The sequence below is a fragment of the Chinchilla lanigera genome, unplaced genomic scaffold (genome assembly GCF_000276665.1).
Source record: "Chinchilla lanigera isolate Chin_1 unplaced genomic scaffold, ChiLan1.0 scaffold00067, whole genome shotgun sequence".
Classification (NCBI taxonomy): domain Eukaryota; kingdom Metazoa; phylum Chordata; class Mammalia; order Rodentia; family Chinchillidae; genus Chinchilla; species Chinchilla lanigera.
This window is the reverse complement of record NW_004955468.1, coordinates 230,780-245,768: the sequence shown is the minus strand read 5'-3', so window position 1 is coordinate 245,768 and position 14,989 is coordinate 230,780. Positions and strand designations below refer to the sequence as shown.

Below are 14,989 nucleotides of genomic sequence, written 5' to 3'. Positions count from 1 at the left end.
AGAAAAGAATTGTGTCTGTACTAAATTTGTACAGGCTTTTCCTTTGTTATTATTCCCTAAATAATAGAGTTTAACAACAATTTAAAAAGCATTTATACTGTATTAGGTATCATAAGTAATCAAGAGTTGACTTAAAGTATAACAGAGGATGTGTGTACATTATATGCCAGTGCCATGCCTTTTTATATCAAGAACTTGAATGTCTGTGGATGTGTGTACTTTATACGCCTGTGCCATGCCTTTTTATATCAAGAACTTGAATGTCTGTGGATTCTGCTATCTCCATCCTAGAACTTGTTCCCTGAGGAGTCTACAGGGGCTGACAACTACAAAAAATCTAGGGTGGGTGTGGTGGCACATGCCTGTAATCTCAGCACTTGGGAGGCTGAGGCAGGAGGATCACCACAACTTCAAGGCCAACCTGGGCTACATAGTGAGTTTGAGGCCAGGCTGGACTACATAGCAAAACCCCATCTCAAAAAACAAACAAACAAAAAGCAACAACAAAAAGCTTTCATTACAGTGTTCATAGTTTGGTAAAGAGCTCAATTCCTGGGGAGATATGATATATAACACATAATTATAATCTGGGGCTGGGAGTGTAGCTCAGTGGTACAATGGTTACCAAGTATGCACAAGGCCCTGGGCTCACTCTACAACATGGCAAAAACAGAGAGAGAGAGAGCTAGGGAGCACTCTTTGCTCATTTTTCAAGGATATGACTTTCTTTCACTTCTTATGACACCTATTTTCTTGTAATTTATAGTGACCATGCAGCTATGGGCTTCTTAAGTAAACTAGTTGATGTAAAGAATTTAAATAATCCCAGCACTCAGGAGGCTGAGGCAGGAAGATTGCCACGAGTTTGAGGCTAGCCTGGGCTGCATAGTGAGTTCAAGGCCAGCCTGAACTGCATAGCAAGATTCTGTCTCAGGAACTGGGGATTTAGCTCAGCAGCACAGCGCCTGCCTGGCAAGCACAAGGTCGTGAGTTCGATTCCCAGTACCAGAAAAAAAAAAAAAAAGACTGTCTCCAAAAAAAGAATTTAAATAGAGCTTGACACTCCAAAAACCTCATGTATGTGTTTGTTACTGTTACTCTTAATATTTTAATTTCTTTCCTGGTATGACACCCTTTTCCACGTGTTCCCTTCCTTCCTGTGAAATTCATTGGTATAAAGACCTGAGATGGGGCTAGGGATGTAGCTCAGTGGCACAGCCTGCCTGGCAAATGCAAGGTCCTGAGTTCGATTGCTGGTACCAAAAAGAAAAAAAAAGACCTGAGATGTGAAGCTATGGCCGCCATTTTGTGACTCTGAGGTTCTAGATTCAATTTTCTAGCAAGTTTATATGATTCAACCTAATATTTGGCAACCCTTTTTCACAGGCCACATGACCTGTGGCCCCCTCCCGCCTGGCCAATGAAAGCATGCCATTTCCTCAATGCCGCAATCAGAGGGGATGGCCCGGCCATGTGACCTCAGCCAATCAGAGCCCTTTCCTGGGATTTTTCTTTTAGGATTAGAGATTCTGCCATTTGACCTCGGCTATGGAAGTCCTGAGTCTGTCTCTAATAAGTGACCCTTTTCCCCACCACATGCAGTTGAAAGAGAAGAATCCAAGCTGAGGAGAGGAGCAGAGGAGAGTATGTGGGAAGAGGGTCTCGAAGGGGCTGAGTCTGTGTTCCTGGCCCGAGTCCCAGCTTCTTAGAGTTTAACTCTTCATTCTGGGTCTTTCTCAGCCGTATGGGGCAGGGGACATTATTCTCATTTTACTGGGCTGAGTTCTGCCACTTGCCGCCAGAGGAGACTCTCAAACACTCCCTGACCGTCCAGGATGGGCTGGGCAGCTCCTCTGGGCTCCCATAGTCTCCTCAGCTCCCCCTCACGGGCCCATTGTCCCTCGGAGCTCCAGGAGGGCAGAGACTGGATCTGCCCAGGTCACCGCTGTGTCTCCCAGGTATTCTGCCCAGCGCAATACCTAAGCTCTCCGCTTAGATACTGCTTGGCTGTTCTCACCTAGTGTGTTTATTCCTCAGACGTAAAGCCCCCGATTTTGAAAGACAAGTATAACATTGGCATTGATAGATCCTTTCCTATGAGATGAAGGGCTCGGGGAATAGAAGAGGGAAGGTGGGTGGAGGTCCCACAAGGGGTTGGACTAGGGACCGTGTGAGCCCCGAATGCATGACGGATACCAAGATCTGAGACAGCAATTCCTAATTTTCCCCCTTGGTCCTGGGGCTGGAAGCCAGGGTCTCATCCATGCTAGCCAAGTGCACCACCACTGAACTACATCCCCATCTCTTTTGATATTTTGAAACCAGGGCCCACAATTTGTATGGGCTGGGCTCCAACTCCCAATCCTCCTGCCTCAGCCTTCCAAGTAGCTGGGATTACAGGTGTGTACCACTGCACCCAGCCTCATTTTGTTTTGAGAGTAAAAGCACACTCTGTCCCAAAGCTGGAGTCTCCGTGGATATCAGACTCCATACCCACCCTGCTGAAAACCCTCCACCAGCTGCCCCCAGCTCTGAGGAATGATGCGTTAACTCTTGACCACAGGCTACCAGGTTCTGTGGAAACTGCTACCTGCTTGTTCCTCTTACCTCCTGTCTGCTCACTCTCCCCTCACTCCAGTCCAGAGGCACTACCTCCAGCATACCTCTGCCTCGTGGCCTTTGCATATGCTATTAGCTTTGATTGGATTCCTTTTTCTTATCTCTTCCCAGAACAGATACCTTCAAAGAGCTCCAACTTCACACCCCTTGACCCCTCCTCAAACTGAAGTAGGCCTCCTAGTCACTCCCCGTGCTATCATCCTCTTTTCATTCCTCACATGGCATTTATTTACTGTTACTTTTTTTCTTCTGGTACTAGGGACTTTGCGGTGAACTACATCCCAACCCTTTTTTATTTATTTTGAGACAGTGTCTCACTAAATCACTTAAATTACCTGTGCTGAGTTCAAATTTACAGTCTTCCTGCCTCAGCCTCACAGAGTGCTGAGATTATAGGTGTGTACTACCATGCTTCTACCGCTCATTATTTACTTGCTTTGCTTATTAATTTGCTTCTTCTCCCCTCTAGAATAAAAGCTCCATGGGGCAGGGTTTTCTTGTGTTTAGTGTGTCTGTTTTGTTCATTGCTATAGTCCCTGCATTGGGCCAGGCACATGAAACATGTCCAATAAAGCTTCACTGAAGACAGATGTGGTAGCACACACCTGTAATCCCAGCACTCAGGAGGCTGAGGCAGGAGGATCCCCGTGAGTTCAAGGCCAACATGGGCTACACAGTGAGCTCAAGGCTTGTTTGAACTACACAGCGAGACCCTGTCTCAAAAAACAAACAAAGCAAAGCTTCATCAAGTGTCTGAGAGGCAATGGCTAGGTGCGCAGGATTTGGAGGTGGTTGGCTGGCCATTTACTGACTTGTATGATGCTGAACAAGCTCCTTAACCTGTCCCAGCGCCAGTTTCCTCCTCTAGAAAGTTGGGGGCACATACTACACATCTGCTGCAGGCTTTAAATGTGATTGTGCTTACTGTGGGAGTCACTCCAAGGCACGAGGACTGAGCGGCGGGCTTCTTACTCACGCTTCAGGGAGGGTTCCTGAGTGCAGAGTCTGGCTGGTGGGAGGCATGCAGGGCCCAGGCATCATCGCAAGTGACACGGATGAGTGTGGCTGGGCCCCTGGGTGAGAGAGCCTCCTGGTCTGTGATTCTCTGCTGCTGCTGTCCTTGCTGCCTCCCACCCTGTCTGCCCAGATCCATCCTCCTCCCTCCTGCTCTGTTTCTATTTCTGTCTTTCTCTCTCCTCCCCAGGCCTCAGGGGGCCCCTGGCTGGCTTGAAGCCTTCTTCCTTCTTCCCCAGGATAAGGAAGGTGTTTTCACTGCAGGGCCCCTGCTCATCCCGACACACACCAGCTTTCCCTCCCTAGCCTGGCCCCCTCCCCGCAGACCCCTTCTCAGCCCCAGCCAACCCCACCTCACCAAGGTCCCCTCAGCCTCCACATTCAGTGACCACAGCTGTCCCCCGCCCTCCCTCATGAGCCTGTCCTTAGCCTGACCTCAGCCAAGGTCACAGAGCCACCCCCAGCCCCAGATACAGACCCCAGAGACAAACTGCCAGCCCCAGTATTTAGTGATGAGGGCAAGGGAGGGAGACCTTGGACAAATGACTTCCCTGTTCTCTGGTTCAGATGTTTGTCCATAAATTGGGACCAAGGATATTACCCTCCCACAGCAGTGGGTGTCAGAGAGTGGGGTGACCACTCAGTGACTGCTCAGCAGAGTGAGCTGAGGTTAAAAGGACAGACTCAGAAGTCAGGCCGCCTGCCTTTTTATTTTTTATTTTATTTACTTATTTATTCTTGTGATGGAGCTTGACCACTTTACCCAGGCTGGTATCAAACTTCTAGATTCAAGGGATCCTCCTGTTTCAGCCTCCCAAGTTGCCAGGGCGACAGGTGCGACCACATGCCCAGCTCTGCCTGCCCTTTTAAATCCCAACTTTTCCACTTTCTGCTTATCTTATCATGGACAAATTATTTAACTTTTGTAGACCTCACTTTCCTCACCTGTAAAATGGGATAACACTACCCATGTCATAGGGTTCTTGCAAGGCCTAAATGACTTAAGTGCTTAGCACATAGTAGGCACCTGTGATAGCTATAATTATTCGTTTATTTTTATTATCCCCCACTCCACGTCTGTAGGAACCCAGGAGCAACCTGTCTGCCAGCCTCCCGGCGGTTAGTCATCCTCCTTCAGTCTGACCTGGGTCTCCTGTGCTGCAATCTCAGTCCCCCCCGCCCCCCGCAAGACACACAGACACGCACACAGGTCAGCAGAGCGGCCTCGGACACAGAAAAAAGTTTAATTCTGCTGCGGCGGAGGGTCCCAGCTCCGGTAGGGAGGGGGATTTGGTTTCGGATTTTGTTCATGTGGGATTCATTGAGGGTACGAGGAAGGCATAGGGGAGAGTCTGGTCCTTCCTGTGGGACCTGCCCGGGAGAGCGGAGATCTGGAAAGACGGGAAGACTGGGTCGAACCGGGAGGGCACAGGGAGAGCAGACAACGGGACACAGAAAAGAGAGACAAGTAGGGCAGGACGGAGACGTAAGACAGACGACGGAGGGCCAGACAGAGACAGACAGGGGGAAAGAGAGGCTCCCAAGCCAGACCCGACGGGACCGGGGAGGTGAGTGGGGTGAGGTGGGGCTTTGGAGGCCGCCGCGGGACAGAATAGGATCTAGTCCAGCCAGATACAAGAAATGCGCCCCTCGCCCCTGCCCCGGGTCCCGGGCTGGGGGAGGGGGCTCGTGTCTCAGTGCTGCAGTGTCGGGGGGCCCTGCCCCTCCCCGCGCTTCGCTGTGTAAGGCACCGGCTCCAGCGAGGTACGCGAGCGCGCGGGGGGAGGGACGGGGGCGGGGCGGGGGCGGCCCCACCCGAGCCCTGAGGGGGCGTGGCCTCGAGCCTCGGCCGGGGAGGCCCCGCCCCTCCCGGAGGAGCCGGGGCGTTCGCTCCAGTCCGCGGTGCAGGCGCCCGTGCAGGCGCCCCGCTCTGCGCTCCCCTGGTCCACCCGGCGTCCGGACAGCTGGGCGTTGGTCCCCAGGCATCCCGGCGCCCGCCCACCGCTCACACGGTACTCTCCAGCATCCACTCGGTGCTGGTAAAGGCCAGGCGCGCCCTGGCTGAGCCCAGCCCCAGGTCTCCATCCTCCCCGGCCGCGCCCCCTCCGGCCCCGTCCAGGTGTGGCGTGGACCGGTGGCGCTTTGTCCGCCGGGCGCGGCGCGGGTAGCTGTGGCTCTGGAAGAGGGCCCCGTAGTCCCCGTCGAAGGAGTAGCGCTGCTGCGGCCTGGGGCGGGCCGAGGCTCCCCCAGGAACTAGAGCTAGAGTCGGGGGCGCTGAAACTGGCGGCCCCAGGGCCCCAGAACGGCTCCTCCGAGGCCCTGTCCCGGCCTGAGACTCCTCCCCAGAAGTTTCCTCGGAGGGCAGCAGGCACAGCGAGGTGGCTGAGCCGCCCAGCGAGCGTCCCAGGACCACCTCCGGTTCCATGGAAGTTGCCTCGGCCGCGGTGGCCTTGGCCTTGGCCTCGACGGAGGCGGCAGCAGCAGCTGGCATGGTCACCTCGCGCCCCGGTGCCACCTCGCGCAGCGCCTCGTAGCGGTCCTGCGTTGGCGGGGCAGCCGGCTGCGCACCGGCGCCATTCGTCTGCGAGCACACGTGGCTGACCCGCGGGGGAGACCTGGAGGTGCCCTTGCCACGGCGGCTGTCCCCATCGCCGTACACCTTGTAGCGAATCATGAGCAGAACGATGAAAACGAGGACCGAGGCGACAATGACGCCCCCGATGGCGATGATCATGGTGCCGCCCAAGAAATGGGCCCTCAGCGGACGGCAAGGCGCAGGATCCCCAGCAGTGGTGAATTGCACGCAGCCCACCACTCTCGTAGCCGGCAGGGCGGTGGCCCCGTCGTCGTAGACTGCCAAAACGCACAAGTCATAGGCGCGGCCTGCTGCCAGATCATTCACCAGGAAGGTCTGACTGGTGGACGGGATCATCCTGTAGAAAGGGGCAGGATCAGAGCAGTGAGGCCCCCACCGATGGTGAACAGAGGGGATGGAAAAGTACTCAGGGTACCTCACCCCCTCCCCACCCCCACTGAGACAGCAGCAGCCATTCTCCAGGGACATACTCTCACCCTCTCAGGACCCACACAGGCCATGCCTCTTAACTGCAGGCCCTGCCCTCAGACGCCCTTGGGCCCACCTGGCTGTCTCATCACCCATCTTCCCCCATGGACACATCCTGGCGCCTGCCTGGGAGAAGTGCTTTATAGGGTTCACCACCCGGCCTCAAGGCACGCGCCTTCTTAGAGTGTCTCCCTCCTGTTAGGACAACTGCCATTCAAGCTCCCTCATCTGCGTGTATTTACCATATTGGGAACTGACGGTTCTGGCCACTCCCCCTTATCTGCACACCCCACTCAGGTGGAGGCGAAATCAGTGGGAAAGCAGAGGCAGGTCTCTCCCTCATATCTGTGTGCCCCACCTTTGGGTAAAACACGTAGCTTCTGGCACAACTTCTGAGCCCCTCAGCTACCCACTCTTGGGACCACTGCTACAAACTACCGTTTTTACTGCTGTGCGGCTCCCCAGTCACACCAACAAAGGCCAAATAGGATGGTTCTGCTGTGTGCTCAGGCCCATGTACAGCCTTCTCGTACCTAGCCCTGAACCACCTGAAGTCCCCAAGCCACACCCCTAGAGTTACATCCACAGCTGAGTCAAACGTAGCCAGGCACACATGGTCCTCTCTTGCTGAGGGCCCTGCCATCGAATGAGGAACACTGTGGGGATTCAGTGACACCAACCAAGTCTGGAAGCCAGACTGCCTGGGTTAGAACCTCTTCTCTGCCCCTTGCTAGCTCTGTGAGCTTAGGCAATTTTCTTAACCTCTCTGTGCAACATTTTCCCCAAATGAGGATAATAACTCCCATATCATAGAGATGGAGTGAGGAATGAATGCATTAACAGACCCAAAGTCCAGCATTTAATATCACCATTAGCTTCTGTCCCATCTAATGTCAGCCAGGAACCCTTGCTGTGGCTCCCCCTCCTGCCAAGCACACTCTCCCTCATCTGTGAGACCCACCCTTCTCCCCCTGGAGGGCCACACCTTCAGGCCTTGGCCCTCTGCTGTGAAGCACATTCCCTCCACCCTGTTGGCCAAGTACAGCCTCAGTGAGCCCAGGCCTGCCAAGTGCACATGGATTTACAATGCCAACACCCACCCTCACAAGCCTCCTCTCCTGCGAAGCCTCTTAGTGGCTCACCGGGGACAAGGACCGCCCCTTCCTCAGCCTGGGACCATGCAGAACAAGCTCCACCCCTCTGAAAGGCCATGCCCCATCTCTACAGCCCTCTTACCTCTTGTGGAAGCCCCACCTTGCCCTCCAGCTGGGCCACCTTTGGGTCCTCAAGCCCCACCTCGGGCATCCTGCCCCCAGGAGGGTGCCCCACTACTAAGAGTACCCTCCAAGCAAAGGTTTCAATACAGCTCCCGCAAAGACTCACCCACTCTCCCCTTCTACCTCATTCTGACTTTTCTTAGACCACTGACACCCTCCTGGGCCCCTCCCTGGCTTCCTCTTCCCGTCCTCTCTCTGAGAGCCTTGGAGTCCCTTGCTCTTTGCCCCAAAATAACTAGTTGCTAGGGGCTCCCCTTTTTCAAGGACAGAGACTGGCTCCTTAAGAAAGCTGGAGCCCATGTGTCTCTAATTGGCTGCAAGACCAGAGCAAGCAGCTGAGCAGGCTTCTGGTTGGATGTCACCTCCGCCCATGGCAGCAGTGAGGAAGTTAACTCCTGCAGTGCCATAGCACAGCATCTGCAATGGGGATGGAGGACTAGAACTGTGGCCCTAAGAGAAAAGGAAGGTCCCGGAATCTGTTGCTCAGCTATGACAGGGGCCATCGACAGCTGCATGTGCAGGGTCTGGGAGCCTGTGAACTGTCCCCTACCCCATCTTGTCGGGGCCATGGGTCAGAAAGAAGGAAAGAGAGAAACAGAGAGGTGGAGAGTCACGAAACTGAGTTATATACAGACACATGTTATCATCTCCCCTCCATCCCTGCCTGGCAAACAGTAGGCATTCAGTAAGAGTGTCTTCTGCATAAAAAGAACAGCTCTGCTACTTTCCATGTGACCATGAGCAAGTGACATCCCCACTGAGACTTAGTTTCTCCATCTGTGAAATGGGAAAGAGCTGGGGGAATGAAGTAGCCACCTTGAGGGCATCTCAGGAAGCTTTCTGATTGGTTCACTTGTTTGCCTGCTGTTTGTAAGATTAGACCTGGCCGCTCTATCTTAGTAGGCCCAGGACCCAACACAGGATCTGACACACAGTCAGTATTTACTCAGTGTTTTGTGGCCCAAATCAAAACAAGGAAAACAATAGCTGGATGTGGTGGCATACTCTGTAATCCCAGCGCTCAAGAGGCTGAGGCAGGATGATTCCTGTGAGTTCGGGGCCAGCATGGGCTATAGAATGAGTTCAAGGCCAGCCTGAACCACATAGGAAGACCCTGTCTCAAAAGAAAAAGAGGAAAACAGAACCATAGGGAAGGCATTTATTCATTCAACCAACAATGGAAGGACGCCTCCAGGCCTGCAACCACGAAAATAATGGGAAAGGTAGAGATGGAGGCCAAGAGGCAGGCTGTCTGCACCCAAGAGCTAGGGCTCCCACAGGTGGGAGAATGCCTCTGGCCTCCCCAAGTGAACTCAGACACCAAGTGGGGCATTCAGCAAGGTGCTCTTCAGTGTGCCTGAGGAAGGCAGAGACAAGGACAGAACCAAAGTCAACAGCCACTTATCAAGCGCAACTGTGTGCCATGCCCACTGTGTACCAGCTCTGTGGCCAAGAGCTGCACTGGAAACCACTGAGATGGAGACACCACAGGGCCAAGGCAGTGGTTCTCTATGTTCCATGAGCTGCAGGCAGGGACCTGCTGCCCTGCCCTCCCTGGGCTCCCGGCACCCAGCTCAGGTTCTAGCACAGAGCAGGGGCTCAGTGCCCAAGAGGGGCAAGAGGGAAAAAAGGTAGAAACAGAATCCCAAAGATGAAGGGAGACAGTAACTCCCACGTCTGTCTAAACCATACAGATCTGTTCCCATCGGGGCAGCGGCTTCTCACCTAACAGAGGGTAGAAATAATTTATATTTTCCTCATATGGTTTTGTTTTCTGGTCTTCTAAAGTACTCAATGTGTTGGTATAGTAGTACTGGTATATGATTAGTAAATAGAAATATAATTGTAAATATACGCATGTGCTGTGCTCTGAACACTTCACTGATGAGGTGCATGATCAGACCGCTGTGGCCAGCAGTGATACTGACCGTGACATCCCTTAGATCTGGCCCTAAACAGCCAACCACCCTGTGCTGCTTCACTGCGATTACTCCAGTGCTCAACCCTGGGCTGCTCATGTAGGTGCTCAACAACTATTTGCTAAGTGCAAGGAAATAGAGACAGAAAGACAGAAATAGAGGACAGAGGAGGAAGGGCCAATGAGGGCCCGGGACAAGTTGGGAAGAGCATTCCGAACCCCAGCTGAGCAAGAAGGCCAAGAAGGCCTGGGGCAGGTGGGAGCGGGGGGCTGGATTTGGGAGGAGGTCCTGGGGCCGCAGCACCCACACGCACCTGTAGACGAGGGAGTCATCCGCCGAGCTGTTATACTGGACCTGGTACATGCGGATGCCAGGCACCGGCCTCTGGGCGGGCCAGCGGATAAGCACCGAACTCGAGGTGAGCTCCGCCGCTACCAGCCTGCGCTCAGCAGTGGAATCATTGGCACCGGGTCTGCCTGGTGTGGCGATGTCAGAGGAGCCGGGCTCAATGAGAGGCGGTGGGGCAGCCGGCGGGGGCGCCATCAGTGGCAAAGGTACCACGCACACCTCCACGGGCGCCGTGGCTTCCCCCGCCGCATTGGAGGCAATACAAGTGAACGTGCCACTGTCCCGCAAGGTGGTGATGGTCACATCCAGCGTCCCATCCCCCCGGACCCGGGTCCGGCTGGAGTTCCCCAGCAGTCGCCCATCAGGCGCCACCCAGTGCACCACGGGCTCAGGGTCCCCCACCGCCCGGCAGCGCAGGCTGACCGCTTGGCCCTCTACCACCAGGGCCCGGGCCCCAGCCTGCCGCGTGATCAGCGGGGGTTCACACAGGAACTCCTCCTCGGGGATGGACCAGAAGTAGCGGTCAGTGAGGTGCTCCGGGGTGGCGCAGGTCTCCAGGTCGTCCTCCCGGGTCAGCCGCCGCAGCCAGAGCAGCTCACAGTTGCAGTGCAGCGGGTTCCCACCAAAGCTGACGGTCAGCGGTGTGGGCGGCTTGGGTCCCCCGCCCTGGGACCTCAGGAACAGCCCGTCCGGCGGGAGTTTGTGCAGGCGGTTGGAGGTCATGTCCAGCCGTACCAGCTTGTGCAGCTGCACAAAGGTCCCCTCGGCGATGTGGTCGATGAGATTGTGGTCCAGCGTGAGCGTGTTGAGGTTCACCATCTGGCCCACCGCCTCCCACGGCAGGGCCTCCAGGTTGTTGTAGGATAGATCCAGGTCCTCCACAGTGGACAGGAAGGCGTCGAAGGCGGCCGGCTCCACCTTGCGGATCTGGTTGTTGCCAAGGATAAGGTGGCGAAGGTTGCCCAGGCCGCGGAGCTGGTCACCGCGCACCTCGGCCAGACGGTTGCTGTCCAGGTGCAGGGCACGGAGGGCGCGGAGGTCTGCGAAGGCGCCGGCCGCCACCTGGCCGATGGTGTTCCGGGAGAGGGTGAGATGCACCAGGCTGGTCATGTTGGCAAAGTCGCGGCGGCGCACGGCCGCGATGAAGTTGTCGGTGAGCCGCAGCTCCACCACGCGCCTGTCGATGGCGGGTGGCACGAACAGCAAGCCGGTCTTGGCGCACAGCATGGTCAGCGTGGGCGCCACGTTCTGGCAGATGCAGCGGCCGGGACACGGCTGGCCGCGAGATGCCCCGGCCCAGAGCAGCAGCAGGAAGGGCAGGGCAGCAGGTGGCGGCGAGAGGAGCGCCGAAGCAAAGGGGCCCGGAGCCATGGTGCAGTGGGAAGGCAGGATTGGGCAGTGAGACCTGCAGGGACAGAGACTGTTACCCAAGCACATAGCTCAGTCGCCACCCGGCGGCCCTGGGACGCCCTGCTAAGAGTCAGACCTCATCCCTTCCCCCAAACGCTTAGACCTATGGGACAGTGACAGGACTTGACATGGGGCAGCATGCATTCCATATTAACAGATGACTATATTTCCATGCGGGGTGCTAAAGTGCCACCACCGCTCCCTTGAGTGCTCTACCCCCACCTCTGCCCCTTTGCTGGGAGCTTCTAGACCTCTCATGATCTCAAAATAAAAAAGGTGCCACCTGGCCCAGCCTGGGCCCTTCACTATCCACCAAATATTTTGAGATCGCAGTTGACTGTGACTTCAGGCTAGAGATGTCAAGGGCATACTCGCAATTCCCATCCAAGCTGTGACACTTACTAGCTGTGTAACCTCGGGCAAGTGTCTGAACCTCTCTGAATCTCGGTTTCTTCATCTGTAAAAAGGAGATATAAGTCTTACTTCTACAAGGACTGGGTGGATTAATGAACATGACTGATTTAGAACGCTGCCTACCACATAAAATGGGCTTAATACATCCAAGCATTCATCACCATCATTGTCGTCACCTTCAAGTGCCTAATATGTACCAGGTATAGAACTGGGCCCTATTATAAAGAGCAAGAGCTTTGCACTCAAACAGATTCAGACTCAAGTCCTGGCTCCCCATTTGTTAGTCCTGTGACCCCACACCAATGATTTCCTCCATTCAGGCTGTCATTCCTTGATTTGCAAATTAGGACTTTTTTTTTTTTGGTACCGAGAATCGAACTCATGACTTTGTGCTTGCCAGGCAGGCACTGCACCACTGAGCTAGATCCCCAGCCCTTGATTTGTGAATTGAGATGATGTATACCATCTGCAGTAAACTCACACATGGGAGACCCTGAACACAGGGCCTGGTATACAGTAAGCCCTCAGTAAATGTTAAGGTGGCCCTTTCCACCTTTGGCAGGGAGAATGTGGAGCTGGGAGGGGCTGAGAAAAGGCACTGGAGTCTCCCATCCCAGCCAGGTTACTCAGAGTCCTTCTCTGAGTGTGGCTTTATCCTGGGCTCAGCTAAGCTCTGTAGCAGGGCCAACTTTGGTGCTCACATCCGTGGGGACACACAAGGCCCCATCTGTGCCTACACACGTACACACACTCACACTATGCCTATGCTCCAGGCAAAACCTTCCGGCGGGGATTCCCCTGCAGCGGCTGCAGCCCACGACCTGTCAGCTCCCATCACAACACAGGGTGGGCGGGGTGGGGGGTGAAGAGGAATGGATGGGAAGGGGGCAACCCTAAAATGGTTTCCATCCCACCCTGCCCTGGACCCCAACCTCTGCTGACACCTCCCAGGAATGTGTGTATGTGGCAGGGACCGTATGGGACCTTGATCTTTCTGCCCATGGAAGGGGGAGTGGGACTAGGAAAGTCAGGGAGAGGTAAAGAGAGACAGGGAGAGGCAAACAGGAAGGGGACAGACTGACAGCAAGAGGCTGAGAAAGAGAGGGAAAGGACGGCTAGGGGTGTGGCTCCGTGGCAGAGCACTTGCCTGGCATGAGCGAGGCCCTGGGTCCCATCCCCAGCACTGCAATAAAATACAAATTTTAAAACTGAAGAAATGGGGCAACGGTAAGGGAAGGAGACAGAAAACATTGAGAATGAAAAAGACCCACAGAAAAGAGAGCTGGAGAGAGAGATAGAGACAGAGACAGACAGAGACAGCGGGAAGGAAGGAATGTTAAAGAGACACAAACTAGAGGAGACAAAGAGGGAGGAAGACCCGGAGGGAGAAACCGGGGCAGGAGCGGGGTGTCCCCGTCTCTGTGCACCAGTCCCCCTCGAACACTGTGCTGTATGACTGAAACCCCTGCCCGGGAGGGACGCCCTGGCTGGGAGCTTCAGCTCAGCCCTGCTTGACTGTAGGGTCTCTGGGGCTCCAAACCCCAATCTGTGAAACAAGCGTAGAGCTCACCTCCTGCAGCCGGAGTGAAACTCAAGTTAAGGGAATAATAACAGCAAGGAAGACAGCTAATATTATTGAGAGCCCCTGCACCCTACAGGCCAGAACCCGAACTCCATGGGAATCTGTGGGTTCACATTCCAAGCCTTTGCTATGCGACTTAAGTGACTCCTCTGTACCTCAGTGTGTTCATCTGTGAAAGGGGGATAATGATAGGACCTACCTCATAGGGTTACTGTAAGGATTCATTAATATTTTGTAGCAGGCTTAGCATAACTCATGACAAAGGAGACCCTACATAAATGTTAGTTACTGCTATCACCATCATCCTCATTTTGCTGAGCTGAGGACTGAACCCAATGCCTTTGCGCTGAGCTATATCCCAGTCCTTTTTACTTTTTAATTTTTAGACCATGTCTCACTAAGTTGTTCAGTCTAGGTTCAAACTTGTATTCCTCCTGCCTCAGCCTCCCAGAGTACTAGGATTACAGGCATGAGCCCCCATGCCTGGCCTATTATAATTAAGGCTCTCTCTCAGCCTCAGCAGGTCAGATTGTTGGGTCTTCCCCCATACAAGCACAGTCACACCCCATCACCATTCAACTTTCTCACTCAGAGTTTGAAATTCTCTTGTACCTTTCACTGACATCATGAGGGAACCCCTTTTTCCCAACCCCTTTATGCGTCCTGAGAGAGGATGCCATATCCTGGCCTGAGACCCTACCTGTGCCCCAGAGCCTTCTGGGCACCTTAAGCCCTCACCCACCTAGGATGCCCCTGGGTTGGTCACCCCTCCTTCACCTAACCTGGAAGTGAGGAGGCACCTGCCCCACTAGACACTGTTGTACCCAGCACTGGGGTCCCTGCTCAGAAACATCTAGGTCCCAGCTGGCTCAAAACTAGCCCCATTACCCGACATCTCTCCTCCCAGCCTGAGGGTACCACTCACCTCTCTTCAGGGAGTCAGGGCCCGGGCCAGTACCTGCAAAGGAACAAAAGCACCCTGTTAGCATCCTCTGGCTCCTTTCTGAGCCTCAAGGGCTGCCTGGGAGACCATGTGAACCTAGGAAGTCCCTGCAATGATCACTGTCAGCCCCCTTACTGCAGGCTCTGCACAGTCTCAGAGGGACCCAGAAGTCAGCTCTGGAAACTGACCCACCGTTCAAAACCCAGGAATCCAAGACTGGCCTTTGGTCATCTGGACTCTCAGGGGCCAACACCCCCCAGCCCCCTCTTCTGTCCTCCCTCAAGACCCCAGAGTCTGGGATTGGTCCTCTCCTCCCTCAAACTCAGGATTCTAAGTTCCCAGGCTCCTCCCTCTCAGACACAGGAGTTTGGACCAGACACCAATTCCTTAGAACCTCAG

The 14,989-nt window shown here is 54.7% G+C and overlaps 1 protein-coding gene across 1 annotated transcript; it reads right to left on the bottom strand.

Annotated features, from left to right (window-relative positions):
- Nucleotides 1–4,844: 4,844 nt before the first annotated feature.
- On the bottom strand, nt 4,845–14,605 carry Lrfn1 (leucine rich repeat and fibronectin type III domain containing 1; the record flags this gene model as incomplete). The annotated part of the gene is given in 4 exon segments (XM_005399787.2): nt 4,845–6,566; nt 10,207–11,646; nt 12,054–12,108; nt 14,573–14,605. Coding segments are annotated over 2 exon segments (2,334 nt in total). The 3' UTR covers nt 4,845–5,638.
- Between the last annotated feature and the right edge of the window lie 384 nt (nt 14,606–14,989).